Genomic DNA, 17,961 nt, shown 5'->3' with positions numbered 1-17,961 from the left:
TCATCATATTTGTGTCATAATGTAAAAATCAGCAAATAAAACCTAAATATTACTTGTGTAAATATTAGTGCTGTCAGTCGATTCAACTCTTTAATCACGATTAATTGCAGTTTTTTTTTGTAGTTAATAGCGATTAATTGACTAAATGTTTTTATTTCCATCTTAGGAAAGAACAGACACATTACAAAGGTTGCGCCATTCAAACCAGTGTTTATGCTGTATTCACGCTAAATGCATTAATCAAGATTAAAAAAATTAGCACGTTAAACTTTTGACAATTGTTTTGTCGGACCTGCATCTCGGCCAGGTAACCCCACTCATTCTAATACGTAGGGAAAGGCATAACCACTGAATGCATGAAGTGGGCAACATTCCACCCTAAATTGTTTTGTTTGAAGAAGTGCATCCAGGTACTCATAGTACGCTTTTCATTGCATTTTCAGTGTGAACATACTCCTACTCACACTACTTTCTCATCCTGGAAAATATGAACTCATTTCTGACAATACCTTTAATCTGCACCTGTTATCTCATACTAGTTGTGTATGAATTGTCCCTAGAATTTTATTGTGATGTCTTGATTTTCCCTGCAAGTTGCATTATAAAGATGCCGTGTGTAATTTGTGCACCACCAAACAGAATTGGATAAATAATGACTCTTTCCAAACAAGTTTCCTAAAGACTCCTCCCAAACACATATAGTTGTCTCTGCAACTGGGAGAGAATAAAGTATTTTAATATTTAAACATCTACACACTTTACCTTTAAGCTCTCATAGCCTGTGTATTCTGATTCTTTCTGGTTTTGTATTTCTGCCTGTTTTTGGTTCATGTTACCTTTAATCAATAAACTCTCCAAATTGATTTTAAATAACTATTTGTACCAATTTCAGTTGAGTCTAATGTTAGGTTTTTTCCATATTTGACCTTCTGTTGCACTTGGATATTCTGTCCTTTACCTGAAAAAAGCATTACTTCCCTTCATATCTTGAAACCAGGTAAATTTTTCCCTCTTGTTCAATTCCCTCATTTGGAGTCTCATTTGACCTTGTTTTTGCCTATATAATTGGTCCTCAGAGATGCTTTGGAATGTTAATGTTCTAGTGTGTTTGTTTAGTGTTGTGAGCTGTCTTGGCCTCAATAGGGGCAGCAGGTGGCCCACCAAATGTCTGACTTCCAGTAAGCTTTGGCAGGGGTCATGGCTGTTGTCGCTGTGTTTGTTATAGATGTGAATTTATATTAGTTTTCTTTTACTACAAGTAAATTTATTTTTAATTAAGGCTTTAGAGTCCGTTCAGACCAAACAAAAAAAGAAAAACACAGTGCAACAAATTAGTGGTCGACCAATATATCGCAGACTTCTGACTTTTTTTAATTAATCGGGGTCTGCCTTTGCGCTGCATTTATGTCCTTATGACAGCTTGAAGGTTTTGGACCCACTGACTTACACTGTATGGAAAAAACACCTAATTTATCCCTCAAAACATCTTTGTTTGTGCTCTGTAGAAGAAAGAAAGTCATACGAGTTTGAGACGTCTCAAGGAAGAGTAAATGATGAAAGATTTATCTGTCATCAAAATTCTGTCATCATTTACTCACCCTCATATCGTTCAAAAACCATATGAATTTCTTTGTTGCATGGAACACAAAAAGCTGCTCTTTTTCATACAACAAAAGCATACAGTGAACAAAGGCTGTTAAGAGACCATGGATTGTCTAAAATCTCATTTGCACATGTGAAGATTCAAATCTGGCCAGGTTTGATTTCAGTGACACAAATTCATTTTCGTCTATCTTCGTAATTAATTATGATGCAACCAATATGTGATTTATGCAAATATGTGAATATAATATGCTAAAGAGGGCAATATGTTCTGTTATAGTTATAAGTTATAACGTATTACATTTTTGCATGTTCCTCACACAAAGCTTTTGGATGGCTTTTTGAGCGTGACAACTTCTTATCACTGTATAAATTCATTGTATGGAAAAAACCAGCATGAGCATTTTTCAAACTTTGTTCAATTATGTTACCACGGCAGTGGCAGTTTTGGAACATGAGGGTGAGGAAATTATGACAGAATTTTCTATTTTTGGCAAACTTATCTTTATCACCTTCTGAGATGGTAGAGATGGTAGATGGTTATAACGACATTAAAGGAATATTCCGGGTTCAATACAAGTTAAGATCATTCGACAGCAATTGTGGCATAATGTTGATTAACACAGAAATGAAAAAAAGATTTGTCCCTCTTCTTAAAAACAGTTACAGTGTGGCACTAACAATGGAAGTGAATGGGGCCAATCTGTAAACATTAAAATACTCACTGTTTCAAACATATCAGACACAATATGAAAAATATGTGTATAAATATGATTTTAGTGTGATAAAATTGCTTACTAAATTACTAAAGTTATAGCCAATTTTACAACTACATTGCCATGACTTCATGCAGTAAACCCTAAAAGAACTGTAAAATTGACAAGTACAGCTCAAATAAAACAGAATTTATGTTGTGAGAATTAATGTATGTCCTTTTATAAAATTATTAACTTCACATTTCTGAATTTAAACCCTCTAAATTTGGCTCCATTTACTTCCATTGTAAGTGCCTCACTGTAACCTCGACTTTTGCTCTTTTTAAACGAAAAGAAGGGATGAGTCGAAATTATTATTGTTATTTTTTTGGAAATCATAGTGCGACAAATGCTGTCGATTGTCCTTGAAGTGCTTGGTATGGGTGATTGACTGTTTTTGGGCACAAGCTGTGTTACTTGCGGTATGATGAGAGGTGTAAGGTGAAAGGTTTGAGGTGAGAGCAGTTAGTTACTTCTGTTAGTCCTTTTAAGGCCCGGGTATACTGCGTTTTTCTGCTTTACATCACACGGTTTACCGTGTTGCTTTTAAAAAGGGATACTCTTACGACCGCGAGCGACTATACACACTGCAACTGTGCATCTGGTTTGTGATGTTTTAGTAAGTCAATGGCAGTCGCATGCGCTGATAATGCGCACAGACGAGGACTGTTCATGTGTCGAGAAAATCTGGGCCTCACGCGGACAGTCCGAGCAAACTGTGATGAAGGTGACATCTTAGTCACGCATATTGTGCGCGGAGCAGTCAGCAACGTGGACAACCGAAGTATACTTTTTGCCTTAAGTTATCACCCTTTTCCCTCAACGCATTTGTTCCACGATTCGACTGTTTTAAATTTCCGGTCTCCAGTGTTTTCACTCTCATCGGCGTCGCTCGTTTTGGCATTTTTTACTTGCCGTCTCGAGACCAGTAATAGAAAACAGGCAATTCGAATAAGCATGGCGCCACCCAGTGGTCTGGAAAACTGTTGATGGGAGTAACAGGAGATCCCTCATACGTGTTCTTTCTCTCTGTCCTTCACTCTGTGAGCTTCAGAACTAACACATTGACCTGTACAAGCCTCTGCACACTAATCACAGCTCAAAATGCACAGCTAAGTATAGTTGTTTACACAGTGAGACTCCAAGGAACCGATTAGTGTGGTAGGTCTATTACAAACCTCATAAAATATACCAAAAATACACTACTATTTATACTGTGACAATATCCAGCATTAGAAACACAAACAAAATTCAAATTCTTAGTGATAATGTTTGAGGGCTGTGCATTAAAATGTAAAGTGTAATTTAAATGTGTTTCTTGTATCTGCTGCCATATGTCTAAAACATATTCATACACATCGATAGTACAGACCAACCTGTAAACACTTGCAATATATGCTGTCTGCAAGCTTGCTGACATTGCATGTTTGTATAACTGAACTGGCCTGTTTTATCTCCTGGTCAGTGCCATATAGACTATATGTAAAAAAAAGAAAAGAAAAAGATTATTACCATTCGCTCTGTATAAGTAATAACATACTTATGTTCTTTATGGGTTTACCACAAAGATTTATATTGAATTCATATGTATTTATTTACAGCCTATAATAGCTGAAATAGGATTTGTTTGCCATGAAAAAAGAATGCTTCTTGTTAATCTGTTTATATCCAGAAGTAATCTGTTTTTCTCACCAGGCATTCTTCAGTGAAACTGCAGAATGCAAATGTTAGACTGGAGCTTTGCCTCCAAGCCCTACATGCAATAGATTACAAGACACTATCCCAATGAGATATTGTGCTCATTTATGTGCCTATGGTAAACTACACTGGATGAGGTCTTCATAAGGTACTGCAAAAAAGATTAGGTGATTACAATGAGCCCTGCAAAAAAGACAGGAGAGAGAGAGAAAGAGAGAGAGAGTATAGCTGATAATGTTTCTCAGCAAGCTCTCATTGCGGAAGGTGCCAGAGGAGGTGATCAGCTGAAATAAATGGATCTAATAAGTGGAAATAAATGAGTAAATGGTCCTCCTCTATGCAGGCCATTCATAACCCCATATTCATATCTGACATATTCAGGTTAAATTCTCACTCTTACAGTAAAATTGACTCGAGCCGTAATGCTGGTTACTGCAGTTTGGCTTTGGAGTTCTTATTTACAGTACATTTATCAGCTTTATATTCAATATAACATACAGTGTGGGAGATATCTATCCATTTTATAGCACCAAATGTCTTTGGCAAAAAAAAAAAAGAATAATAATATTAATAGATATTAGGATTTGATGTTTTTGGTAATATATTGGTAATGCATTACTCACTCATTAAGTTTGTGCTCTATTGTACAGCTGCATAAGGTAACTGTCTGTCAGTCTGAAATTGTCCTATTCCCCCTTTCTGAGATCAACATGGACACTTTGGCCCTGCAGTGGTTCAGTAATATGCTGAGTGTGGTAACCATCAGCCTTTATGTGTAACTTAATCTCTCATTTGCAGTGTGCTTAATATGATTCTCAGCAGCCTAAGAGTGCTTTAATCACATTTTGTTCACACAAGCCATTATTTATGATAATGAAATAAATGTGTAGTCAGCAGTTTTCTTTTCTGTCAAAGACAATAGACTAAAACTCATTTTACGCATTGCAGTTAGTTTTCTGAAGAAAGAACTATGGTTGGCCAGCACAGTTTTTAGAGCGTTTTAGAGAGAGATTCAGGCTTTTTAAATTAACAAATGTCCATCTTTAATATATCATCTAAGAACCTTTAATGGTGGTTTCAATTAGTTCTTGTTTGAAGCAGATAAATATTACATTTTTCAACCAAGCCTCTTTAATTACCGTAATAAACTTTTATCTGAGCCACCTTTGCAAAATCATGAAGCAAGAATTGGGTTTTAAAATTGTCATGTAGGCACATGGATCTTCTTATTGTATTGGCAATGAATTAAATGGTCTTTATACACTCATGATAAGATGGTTATGCTTGCCTCTCTAGAGTGTGACAAGCTCAGGAAAGATGGCTTCCGCAGTTCCCAGTACTACTCCCAAAGCCCTGCCTTTTCTACATCCAGCCTTTGTGAAAGTGTTCAACTGGATGAGGAGAAAACGGAGAAGAAAAACAAGGTAAACTTAACATTAACTGCCTACATTTGACAACAGTCCTTCCTTTTTGCATTCACATTTATGCTGTTATTAGTAAAGGACTTTAGTAGCTTAAAGGGATAGTTCACCCAAAAATGAAAATTCTCTCATCATTTACTCACTCTCATGCCATGTCTGTATGACTTTCTTCTGCAGAACAGAAACAAAGATTTTTAGAAGAATATCTCAGCTCTGTAGGCCCATACAATTCAAGTGAATGGTGACCAAACTTTTGAAGCTCCAAAAAGCACATAAAGTCAGCATAAAAGTAATCCATTTGACTCCAGTGTTTTAATACATTTTGGGTGAGAACAGATATAGTAACTCCTTTTTCACTGTACATCTTTCCATTGTAGTCTCTAGACACGATCATGATTTCAAGCTTGATTACACTTCCTAGTGCTTAAAGCATGCACAGTGCACATTTTAGAATGGAGAAAGAGTTATATGTTGGCCTGTTCTCACCCTAAACCATTTGGTTCACTTCAGAAGACATTAAACATTGGAGTCGTTTAGATTACTTTTATACTGCCTTTATGTTCTTTTTGGAGATTACAAATTTGGTCACCATTAACTTGAATTGTATGGATCTACAGAGCTGAGATATTCTTCTAAAAATCTTTGTTTGTGTACAGCAGAAGAAAGAAAGTCATGCACATCTGGGATTGCGTGAGGGTGAGTAAATGATGAGAGAATTTTCATTTTTGGGTGAACTATTCCTTTAAACATTCATAAACACTCTCATATATGACATATACAACCATAGCTCTTGCTGATCTTTCATATTGAATGCTTACATAACTTATATGTACACAAAACAGACAAAGGCCTGCAACTGAACCAAATACACAAATAACTTTTTGATTTTCTCATTCTCACTGCCTCCTAGTGGCTTGTTAGCATGTTAGCAGAGTAGTCTGGTATCCGCTTTTATCAAGCTATATGAAATACATGGCTCACAATCACTAACCTTTAAGAAATGTGATATCACATTTATTTGACGTTGTTTTGTTTTTATTTTCCATTTTCTGTCCTCTCATCAAGCGGTTTAAAGTCCTAGACTGCCTATCGCAGTCTTGCCTCTCTCTCTGCTGTCATTTAAGACCTTGGAAAAGAAAGGTACTGCCTTCGCTGCAGTTGCTAGTCAGTGGTAGAACTGTGCTGTGGGAACGGGGGCTTCAGATCCTTACGAGCCCTCATTTGTAGAACCTACTAGTGCTATTCACCCACTGTGAGCATGTTTTCCCGACTTTAAATTAGGTTCTGTATTTCCCTCAAACAATTCTGCATATTTATAAGGCCCTTTCTCTCTCTTTAGGCAAAGCAGAACAAAACATTATTTGCCTGAAAATGTTTTTGCAAAAACAAAAACAGTATAGAGACACAATATACAGTAGTTGTATACACTGACTGGAACACTGATCTCAAATTATAATGAATAATTTAGAGGCCAGCTCTCATCCATTCAGTGCTCCCCTGGGCTTATTGCTCACAGAAATATTTTACTCAGTGTTTCTAGAGGGAAATGCACTCCAATAGTATTTTATTCTCTGCTATTTTTGGAAAACACATCATTAAATTAACAGTAGAAATGTCCAAGTATCAGTCAATACCCAGCACTGGGCTTTGGCCCGGCTATCATTCAGCAAATCCTGACCTTGCCAAGTCAGCCTATTTGTGTTGTGTCCAGGATTCAGAGTCGTCTACTGAAGAAGAGAAGCTTGTATACTCAATGCCACCTCAGAAACCTCTGCTGGAACATGCCTCTGAGATTAACATCCAGACCAGCTGGACCAACTGTATAACTTTGCCCACTCCCGAGGAGAAGATGAGACAACAGGCCCAGTCGGTGGCCACTGATGTCATACCCATCAACATTACAGGTACCCTGTCAGTGGATGATGCAATATCACTTGTAATAAGAAGGTACTATTTTTGTGTATTATATAGGGAGACCGAGGCTAGTTGTCAGATGGGGAAGTTGTCACAAGGGTTATATCTCTGTAACAATACAATTTGGGTTTTTGTGTTGTTTCAAACACCTAGAATAATTTGTGTACATTATACCCTCCAAAGTAAATTTTCACTCTCATCATATTTTTGTTAGAGCTCTTGGATAACAAGTGAACATAATCAAACTGCACTGGCATACATTAAGGCAAGGGTCAACTACAGTATATTACAAAAGCCGTTTTTTTTACCCACAGGTTTACATTTGTTCTTAGGACAAAGGTATTTTTCTAAATGTCAGGTCAGGGCATCCTGCCACATTTTTATCAGGGCAGGTTGTCACATGTGTTTTAAATGCCATATTTATAAATATTTGTTAGCCAAAACAAAGTTTTAATATTTTTAAATTTTTTCAATTTTATTTTTGTTTGCATGATAATTGTTTTACTTTTGAATATTTCCTATTAAAAAGCCTAGTATAGGTTGTTTAATGCAGGTGTAGATTTAAAGAGGGGTGTAGATTTTGTTTTGGTGGTGTGGTGACATGTCCCCCCAAAGTTCACATGAAACATGCACCACTGGTTTGTACAATAGCAGGTTCCACTGTGACATGTTACCCCATATAGTGTGACAACATGCCCCGCTATAATTGGGGCCTCCAGTTGCCACAAGTTGCATTTTTGTAGCCAAGACTTTAAGATATGTGGCTATGCAGATTGACTTTCAAAAATAAACCTGCCCTGAGAAATATTAACTGGAGAAAAAAGTGTTTAAAAGTGTGAAAAAACTAGCCCCAGTCTCCCATTTTCTTGATTGTTGTATGTTCTTAAAGTTTTTAAGTGTTTAAGTGGTAACTGCTTTGTTGTTAAAAATGATATAGTGTAATTTAATAAAAAAAATGTATAACGGGACCATGTTGTTGAGGTTTTAAGATTCTGAGGGTGGGTTTTTCAAATTATTTTAGTTATTTCTAGCTACAATATTTTGTTGATCTCAGCAGTAAGGACAGGTTTTCCTTCTTTTTACACCTTAAATAAGGTGAGAACTTTGACCGCCAGGCCAGCTTCCGCCGCTCTGCAGCAAACACTGACACCATCATACGAAGACCCAAGAGGGTGCAAAGAAGAAAGACAATAACAGGAGTTCCTGAAAACATTCTGACAGAACTAGGTATTATTTCTATTCTTTGCATCCTGTCGAATTTCGATGCTATTGCATCCTGATTCCATTAAATTAAACCCTTCTCATAAAATTTTAAAGGGATAGTTTGGGGAAACTATCCATTCAAATAAATGTCAAATTTACATTAAGGAATATTCTGGGTTCAATACAGGTTACGCTTGATCGACAGCATTTGTGGCATTTAATGTTGATTACCACAAAAAAATTATTTTGAATTGTCCCAAAAATCGAGATTACAGTGAGGCACTTACAATAAAAGTGAATGGGGACAATTTTTGGAGGGTTTAAAGGCAGAAATGTGAAGCTTATTTTTTATAATAGCACTTTCATTAATTCTTCTGTTAAAACTTGAGTATTATTTGAGTTATAAAGTTGTTTAAGTTGTTGTTTTACGGTTATTTTAGCATGTTAGTGTTTACAGCATTACATTGTCATGGCAATGAAGTTGTAAAATTGGATTTAACTTTACACATAAAAGGTTAGTAAGCAATTTTATCACACTAAATCAGGTCAACAAACATATTGTTTAAGTTTTGTGGCTATACCATTGAATCAAGGAGTAATTTAGTGTTTACGGATTGGCACCATTTTATGTGCCTCACTGTAACCCAGATTTTTCCTTTTGTTTTTTTTGGTTTCTTGACTTTTCCTTTAAAGCTATATAGAAAAAGGTAATGGTAAAGATCCTGAAGTTCTCAAAGTTTTTGGTTTTGCTATTTCTTTTTTATTATTATTATTATTGTTTTACTTTGATAAAGGTCATTTAACAAATTAAATACTAATTAATTTGAAACATACTGTAATCGTGTTGTTATATGTATGTCATATACATTTTTGGTACTTGAGAATCATTAAGAGAGACTATCAAGTGTACATAGGCATCATCAGGCATTACGTATACCAAATAGTATCTATAATTCCTATACCTTTTTTTTTTTGCAGCAAATAAAGGACAAGGTGACTCAAGAATCAACTCCATGTGTATGGCAGATCAGTACTCTACCCTCAGTCGGGTGGGAAGCGTAAACTCCACCCTTAGACGCTCAGATACCTGTGACTCCAGTTGCCAAACAGAGGAGATAAAGATCGTACCTCCCTCAGTTCGCAGGATCAGAGCTCAGAGAGGCCACGGAATTGCTGCTCAAATGGCCAGTGTATCCCTCTCCTCCTCCAGCAGCATTTCCACCATGAGTGACTGTAATGGTATCAGCTACTCTCAACTTAATGGTGGTGATCACAGCTTTTACAGTTTGCCACGACAAGGTTCTCACATCTCAGATCAACACTGTGAACCTAAGTACAGCAGCTCCCCCTACAGGATTAATTCTGGCTCTACAAGCTCCTTGACCTACCAGCTTGACATGCAGCATGGCTCCTCAGCTTCACTCTATATGCTATCACACTCCTGGAATAATGCATTAAACAGCAACACAACTGGAGAATTCTGGTCTTTACAAAATGAGCAGCTTGTAAAAAATCCAAATTACCAAGGCTGCAATCAAAACAGCCCGGCCTTATTCAGTCGCAGTGGTACTCTACAGAACTCTACTGAATTGAATTCTGTTCTTTCCGAACACAACAGGATAGAGGATGACCACATGCACTCGCCTCATTCCTTAGCCCAGTTGTTTAGTTCTGCTGATACCTCGTTGTCTACGATCTCCTCTTGTTACGAATCCACAGCCTCCCTCTGCTCAGGGATCCAAACAGAGACTGAGTCACAATGCAGCACGCTTGACGGCAGAAACTGCAGCAGTCCTAACTCTCTTCGCAGGGATTCCAACTTCTCAGAGAGCAGCATTCAAAGCTGCAGCACACTAACCACTGACCAGTGGATGTATGAATCTTCTCCAAAGGGTGGTCCAGTACTCACCTCAAGTTGCTCCTCACCTGTCAGCCATATATACAACAGTCATGAACATTCTACCAGCAAGACAGACACATGCTCATTGTGCTCAGTTGACAATGAAGGGTACGACACCTCCATGCATATGGACTCTTGTTTGAAGTCACATAGTCATGGCTGCATCAATAAAGCAGGAAATGCAAGGCACAGTTTGTACAAGTGCAAAGACCACTACAGCCATAGTGATTGTCTGAGTCTGCATAGCAACCGCTCTTTGACTCACAGCATTTCCCTACGGAAAGCCAAGAAGCCCCCGCTTCCTCCCACAAGGACTGACTCCTTAAGACGCAAATCACAGAGGAAGCCTCACCACAGTGGGACAGTCCAAAATGAGCAGCTGATCTCAAGTCTGCAGCAGTCCTTAGAGCTCAACCTGAAAATGAATAGTGCATCCTTTTCAGGACAGGTACCCAACAGTGGTTTCGATGACCCTTGGGTGCTCCGACCCAGAAGTCAGAGCACTGTAAGTGCAGCAAGCAGTGGAATGCCAGCACCAGCTGCAGTGTGTCCAGTCACACCCACACACAGTGACAGCAGTAGTCAGCGCTCAGACTATGCTGAGTCGTTTGACTTTTACATGGATTACTCAGGCCCAAGGTCAGAACAGTGTCTCTCCTCTCAAATCACAAGATCTCTTAGTGCTGACGAGAATTCAGGGGTCATGAGCAATGGATCCTACAACAGTGGATCCTACAACAGTGGATCCTACAACAATGGATTCCCATCAGCCTACAGCATTGGGAGTGAAATTAAGTCAAAACTGGTGTCATCACCTGACAAGTTTCAACGCCTGACTTCACCATCTAGTGGTTATTCAAGCCAGTCTAACACCCCTGCAGGCACTCCAGTTACTTCTCTGATTAGAGCAAAGTCTCCTGCAGGGAGGCCTAAACCAAGAATTCCAGAAAGAAAGTCCTCTCTACGGACTTCTGTGTCATCTTCCTCTACATCCCTGTCTTCCATCACCTCCGATTCCATCAAGAATATTCCATCACCTCCACCTGACATAATTACTCCTCAGTGTGTAACACCCGGAATGCCTTCAAGTTCTCTAACAGCAGCCATCACAGAGCCAACCCTGCCTCTTTCTCCTCTCCCTGAGGTATCCTCTGCCTCTGAAGAGAGACAGAATTCACATTCGCTTACATCCATAACACCTGAAGAGTGTGAAACCCTCCTCAGTGACTCTCTTGATTTTCCCCCTCCCCCACCAAATATTTATGAACCCCCACCACCCCCTCTTCTTCTTCCTCCCAAACCCTCATCATGCATTCTACTTCCTCTTCCTCCTCCTCCACCATTACCCGAGATGAGTCTTCAAAAAACAGCAATTTTGAAAACAGAGAGTTCTTCTAAACCTACCAAGACTGTGCAAGTTGAAAAGGGACTAAACCTCAATTGCACTGAAGAGCCAGAGATCAAGCCTCAGAGACCCATAATCACTACCAAAGCTCTCCAGATGGTGCAGCTACGACCTGTAAAGGAAAACAACCACAAGCAAATCGAAAATATTTTTACAACAGTCAGTGTTTATCATTTTGAGGACCAAGCACAATATGAGTCTCAAACATGCTCAAGAAAATCCCCAGAAAGTGAGACTATAGAGCATACAGTCACTGCCAATTGTGTTAGTCAGCTAGAAAATGGAGTGGAAACATCTGAATCTTCAGTAAAAAATCACTCTGAAGCATCATCTCGTCCTCTACCCCCTGGACAAGATGAACATATTAATGACACTGAAACTGGACAGAATGTTGCAGTGCTTGTGCACCTTTCTGACAGCGTTAGAACACATCCTGTTTTAAATTTTCAAGAGATTCTGCAGTGCACAGACTCCTCAGCTACACCTCAAAATACCCCCCTGAAACAGAAGCCTCCTATGTCACCTAAGAAACCCAATCTCTCTCTATTTATACCACCCATATTGCATCTACCTGTATCTAATAGATTCAAGCTTCAACAGGGCCATGAAACAGAAGTGACCCCTGAGCCAAGGCCAGTGAATTGTATATCCTTGACAGAAACTGGAAATTTGCAGGAGATTCCAATAGGCCTTGAGGTAGAGGAAGAGAGTGATTCAGTTACATCTTCACCTGTGATCAAAAGCAGACTGTCTTTCAGCAGTGATTTTTCATCAAGCAGTTTGCAAGACTTACAACTCTCTGATCTTGTTCTTCATGAGAATGACCTTGGGCTGAGTGATAAAGACTTTAGGCTCAGTGATGATAAAAGCACATCAGATGATGGTTCAAGCAGCAGCTCAGGATCTATCAGCTTTAAAGGGGAGGAAAATGGTAAAAGTTTATTTTATTACTTGTTAAAACTGATAAATTGTTTCTTTGTACAGAGGACAACTCTAGTGTGCCAAATGATTGTCCATTAGAATCATAAGTTATTTTCTGAGGATAAGGCAGCATAACCATTACCTGAAGAAGTACACTGATTTCAACCCCTTTATAAAACTTTGAAGGGAAGAGATAGACAGGTCTCGATTGACCCTCACTGTTCAGCCTGCACCAGCAACTACTTACACTGTAATCAGAGGAATAACAACCTTTTCCCCTCCATGTTATTACAAAGCTATTTGGCCATATATCCATCTGCAGAATCTTAAAGTCATTCGTCAATGCATTTTTGGATCTGTCAATTTCTGTTGCATGAATTACTAGATGATATTCCCCTTATTAGGTTGTATGGATCTGCAAGTGCTCTGTATTTTGTTGACAAGCCTCAGATCTTATAATCAAATTTTCAATTCCTGATAAGTTAAAAGTAAATTAGTATGATATAATTCTCTATCCAACCCAAACCTCTCTACAGAGAGTGAAGGCACAGTGGGCTCCTCTTAATTACTACACACAGTTCCTGTTTTATCACTATAACTTTTATTTTTCCTTTATTATTCTTTCTGTTATGTAATTAGTTGCCCTTGAATCTGCTGTTAAGCAGAATAAGAGCCAGTGAGTGTGTGACGGTTAGTGGGTTTGGACCATAATCTGAAGCCTCTGCAGTGCTCGTCAAAGTGCAGTTATTGCACAACAGCAGGACTTCCAAAGGAGTGTGAATAATTTAAAGAGCTGAAAATGTATTTTGCAGCATGGCTTTTACACATTTCTGCTTGTCGGCTTAGTCTCTGTTGTTTCTTTTCACTTTGTGGTTGTAGTAAGATGAGTTTTATTTGTTTGCGTGTGGGCTGCAGGGGCTGAGTTTGACTCGAGCACAGATAGCTCATCTGGTGCTTACACTAACAGAGAGGCTGTGGAGGAGATGGTGATGCCTGTTTGTCCTCGTACAACAGAGGATCTCTTCGCTGCAATTCATAGGTATGTGTTTTTGCTGATTTAACCAGAAAGTCCTGCATTATGCATGCCCATCAAAAAGTGTTGTTTGGATAATTACACTAAACATGTGTATAAATACTGCTGAAGGCTCTGTTTCACTAAACTGGAATATGTATGTGTGGTAGGGCGGAGGGCGGGGCCGGGTCGTGATCCTACACACCCGGTCCTGTATTAGGCTAATTAAGCCTCCGAGAGGGATAAAGGTCGACTGCAGAGGATCGTGCGGGAGAGAGAGATCATTTACGGACATGTCCGTCATGTGTGTGTTTGTCTTTTAAGTTAATCATTAAAATTTTTATTTATGTTGAAAAGCCGTTTCTCGCCTCCTCCTTTCCGGGTTTCGGCACCAGTGTAAAGGGATCAATGGAAAGGAGGAGGCGAGAACCGGCTTTTCAATATAAATAATAGTTTTAATGATTAACTTAAAAGACAAACACACACATGACGGACATGTCTGTAAATGATCTCTCTCTCCCGCATGATCCTCTGCAGTCGACCTTTATCCCTCTCGGAGGCTTAATTAGCCTAATACGGGACCGGGTGTGTAGGACCCTCCGCACTGCCACAGTATGACTACAGTGGATAATTCACTTTGTGTAAGCATGAAATGTATATATTAAACCATATATACTGTAGATTATAAAAAAGCATCAAACTGTTAATTTGTTTCTCTTGCACTACTCAGCACAAACAATTATTCAATCAAATTTATACATTTGCATATAATGTACTAACATACTACATTTGTACTGACCTCTAAAAAAACCTGACAAAGTTTATTCAAGAAATGTCAGGATATTACATTTCACAACTCCTCATTCATTTACTGGCCGAGGTAATTTCAGGCAATTAGTGACCAAATCGTCAGGAAGTAGACAGCTTTTGTTAATAACAGAATTATTCTGCGAACTAGCACAAAGTACCAAGCTATTCATTCTCTCTACTGCAGAACATCATTCTTAATTTATGCAAATAACTTTAAATATATTTACATTCAAATGTTTGGGTCACAATTTTGTAGAAAGCAGTTTTGCTTTCTTTCAGTATTTTTCACAATTGAAACATAGTTTATTGTTTCAATTTATAGTATCCTTGTCCTGATAATATATCCATTTAACTTTAATGTTAATGGAGTTGTGTCATGTGCTTATGCATTTGTGTTCAATCATTTTTCTGAACATGTGTCCATCTGGAGCAGTCTACGTAGGCAGAACATGAACATCCAATTACAGGTGTGGATTAGACTGGCAAGTAATTGGCTGGTGTTGTCTCCCTGTAGTTTGAATAGGGTCAGATTACACCCATGATGCAGTACCTCCCTTAGAAGATTCAATATGCTCCTCTCTAATCCCTGAAAGACACAGAGTGCTGCTTCAGAAATGTTTGCATTGTGATGTCACATCGTTTGTTAGATTAAAAGTTAAATTGACTGGGTTTTTTTTTTTCAACCAATTTACAGTAAAATTAAGCAAAAGCACATTATTCACATTATTATGATATTTCTGTCATATATTTTATTAAACTATGCACATTTAGTTTTAATTTCAGCAGTTTTGTCATTATTAATTTGCATAAATCAAAGTTTAGTGCCTTGAAAGAGCTGACATAAAAATGTTCCTATTAAACAGCCTTTAGGGAACATGACAGCCTGTGCTCTTAAGGGAAGATGGCAAAAGTAATGTAGAGTATAGCAGAATATTAACATGATCTATCACCACTCCCACAACACATTAAAAACCATGAGAGAGAGAGAGAAAGAGAGAGAGAGAGATTTACTATTACACTTCTTTTTAATCTTTGACAAGATCGCATGGCATTCTTGAAATTTTACGTTTTCTGAGGACTTTCAAACCTGAAAATATATGGTTCATTGTAGTGTTGCATCAACAACTTCTGACTTTTTCAAAAAAATACATTATCTCACTAGACAAATGAACCAATTGATTCCTAAAAATTTTTTTTTTCATTGATTTTTAGATAAACATAGTACATGGTGATCCTACTTGTTGTATCAACAGCGAGACAAGTGCCACAGGCTTATCTAACAAATTGTCCTGCGGTCTCTTAATCAACAGGTCAAAGAGGAAAGTCCTGGGCCGTAGCGACCCTGAAGAGGAACGCTGTCGTAGCTTCCTCCCTTCCCCACCTGTAACTCCAACTGGCTCCTGCCCTAGCCTACATCCCATGGCTCGCCAGACTGGCTCCATTCAACGCAACCTGCGGCGGTCATCCACCAGCAATGATAACTTCATAGCTCTGCTCCTCAAAAAGGGCAGCCGCTCTGAATCTAGCTTTCGTATGTCCGCTGCTGAGATACTCAAATGCACAGACCCCCGTTTCCAGAGGGCTAACTCGGAGCCCACACAACCTGATGGACTGTGCACCTCTCCAACACATAGCAGAAGAGCAACAGAAGAATGGGCACGTACTGAGGGTGCCTTGCCTCGCCTCTCCACTGGACTAACAAGCTTAAAATATGGGCGTTCACGCACACCACCCTCCGCAGCCAGCAGCCGCTATAATAGCCGTAACCGCATTTCCAGTGGGCCAATGACTGCCATCTGTGAGAGAGAAGGAGATGTGGCAGAATCTAAAGACTGCTGCATCAGTGTTGAGAGTCCTTTTACTCTGCCCATATCATCCGGCGGCACAGTCTTTGCTCAAGGCAGCACTTAGGGCTCCGGCCTCATTCTCAACCTGAGGATTTTCTATTCCCTAACGACTTGTAAGAGATAGTCGTCCATTCAATACAAAGACCTTAGAGGTCTAAACCCTGGATGAAATGCCATGCTTGTGCTGGCCCATAGTGGCCCCTGAGGATTTTATTTGGCCAGAGAAGGAATGGTGGAAATTTCTGTAATTCTGTAACTTAAGTTTTGACATTAGCACTCTCAGAAAATGTGATATTAACAGAAGATTACTCATTTTGTTTTATGGAATGTTTATAGCTCTCTGTCTGCAGGTTGGGAGTAAAATTGACTTTTTGGTGGTAAATTAAGGGAGGAATTAAAGGAACCAGAATGTCACTGAGGGATTTTGTGATGAATGGTCTATGGTGATGTGTTTCTGCCACTGTGACAATGGAAAGCACCCAACCAAAGTGAGCACTTGAACTATGAATGCACAGAACCCACAGCCAGATCACATTCTTGGAAGAGGTGGTGACAACTAAATATTTGCATTGTCAAGCATGAGAGCTGTTTGAAAGAGGCATAAGAGTGTATGGTTACAGTGAAGTCGCTGAAAACAAGCGTGGAGATGTCAGAAAATTGATATTTTTGAGAAGTGTTTATAAAGACTGAAATGTGTATACGTTATGCACCTTAACAGACTTTGTTGCTGTTAAATTGTGAACAGTCTTCAGGTAGAGTAATGGGTGTCACATTTGTGACCAAGATGAGAGTCAATTTGAATAGAGCGTTATTTAGTTAATGTAAGCCAACCTTTTTTCATTACCTAAACATTTGTTTATTTGTTTATGTTTAGACCATAAGAATAGTTCTCCATAATCTGCCAGTGTAAATAATCCAACCTTTACAAAAGCCAAGTTTCAATTGTAGGGAGCTACCAACCATTCTGTTTCATTTTTTGAAAGGTAAGTCTTCTAATTCCTTGCCTTTGTCTGTCTCACATAATGAGACAATATGAGAATTTTTACATTTTCATGTTTATTATTTCCAAAGAGAGCTCATGTTTAGTCTATTTACTAGTACTAGGTGCACCTGGATTGTCTTCCCTTGTTACTGAACACCAGCTGAATGGTAGTAGAGAAATAATGAAGCTCCTGGGTTAAGGCTGTGTGAGACACAAGGGTTTCTGTGAAAGAAATAAAACATGGCATAATCACATGTCCCTTGTTGTCTGGTATTTCACTAAAATAGTTTTTTTTTTTTCATTGTTTAAAGCGGTGACCATAGTGTGTTATGGCACTGCTTACTGAGGCACTCAATTGACGTCACAAAGTAATCACACAGTATATGATTGTCATTATCCTGGCTGGGATTTACAGAGTGTTGGCAAGGCCAGATTCTCACTTGGCCAAATATAGGACTAGTAGTCCATCTGCATTCTGCTCTTGATGTCCA

General features: G+C 38.7%; 1 protein-coding gene across 3 annotated transcripts in view; it reads left to right on the top strand.

The window, feature by feature from the left end:
- The window catches only part of nhsl1a (NHS-like 1a), an 89,735-nt gene extending 72,018 nt beyond the window's left edge, over positions 1-17,717 (top strand). For all 3 annotated transcript variants that reach the window (XM_052145856.1, XM_052145857.1, XM_052145858.1), the window contains exons 3-8: positions 5,352-5,479; positions 7,188-7,380; positions 8,486-8,617; positions 9,572-12,829; positions 13,735-13,858; positions 15,952-17,717. In XM_052145856.1, coding sequence (XP_052001816.1) covers positions 5,352-5,479; positions 7,188-7,380; positions 8,486-8,617; positions 9,572-12,829; positions 13,735-13,858; positions 15,952-16,552 — 4,436 coding nt within the window. In that variant the 3' untranslated portion in view covers positions 16,553-17,717. The remainder of the gene's footprint in view (positions 1-5,351; positions 5,480-7,187; positions 7,381-8,485; positions 8,618-9,571; positions 12,830-13,734; positions 13,859-15,951) is intronic.
- The last annotated feature ends 244 nt before the right edge of the window (positions 17,718-17,961 follow it).

The sequence above is a fragment of the Xyrauchen texanus genome, chromosome 16 (genome assembly GCF_025860055.1).
Source record: "Xyrauchen texanus isolate HMW12.3.18 chromosome 16, RBS_HiC_50CHRs, whole genome shotgun sequence".
NCBI classification, from domain to species: Eukaryota; Metazoa; Chordata; class Actinopteri; order Cypriniformes; family Catostomidae; genus Xyrauchen; species Xyrauchen texanus.
This window is presented reverse-complemented; position numbering and strand designations above follow the sequence as displayed.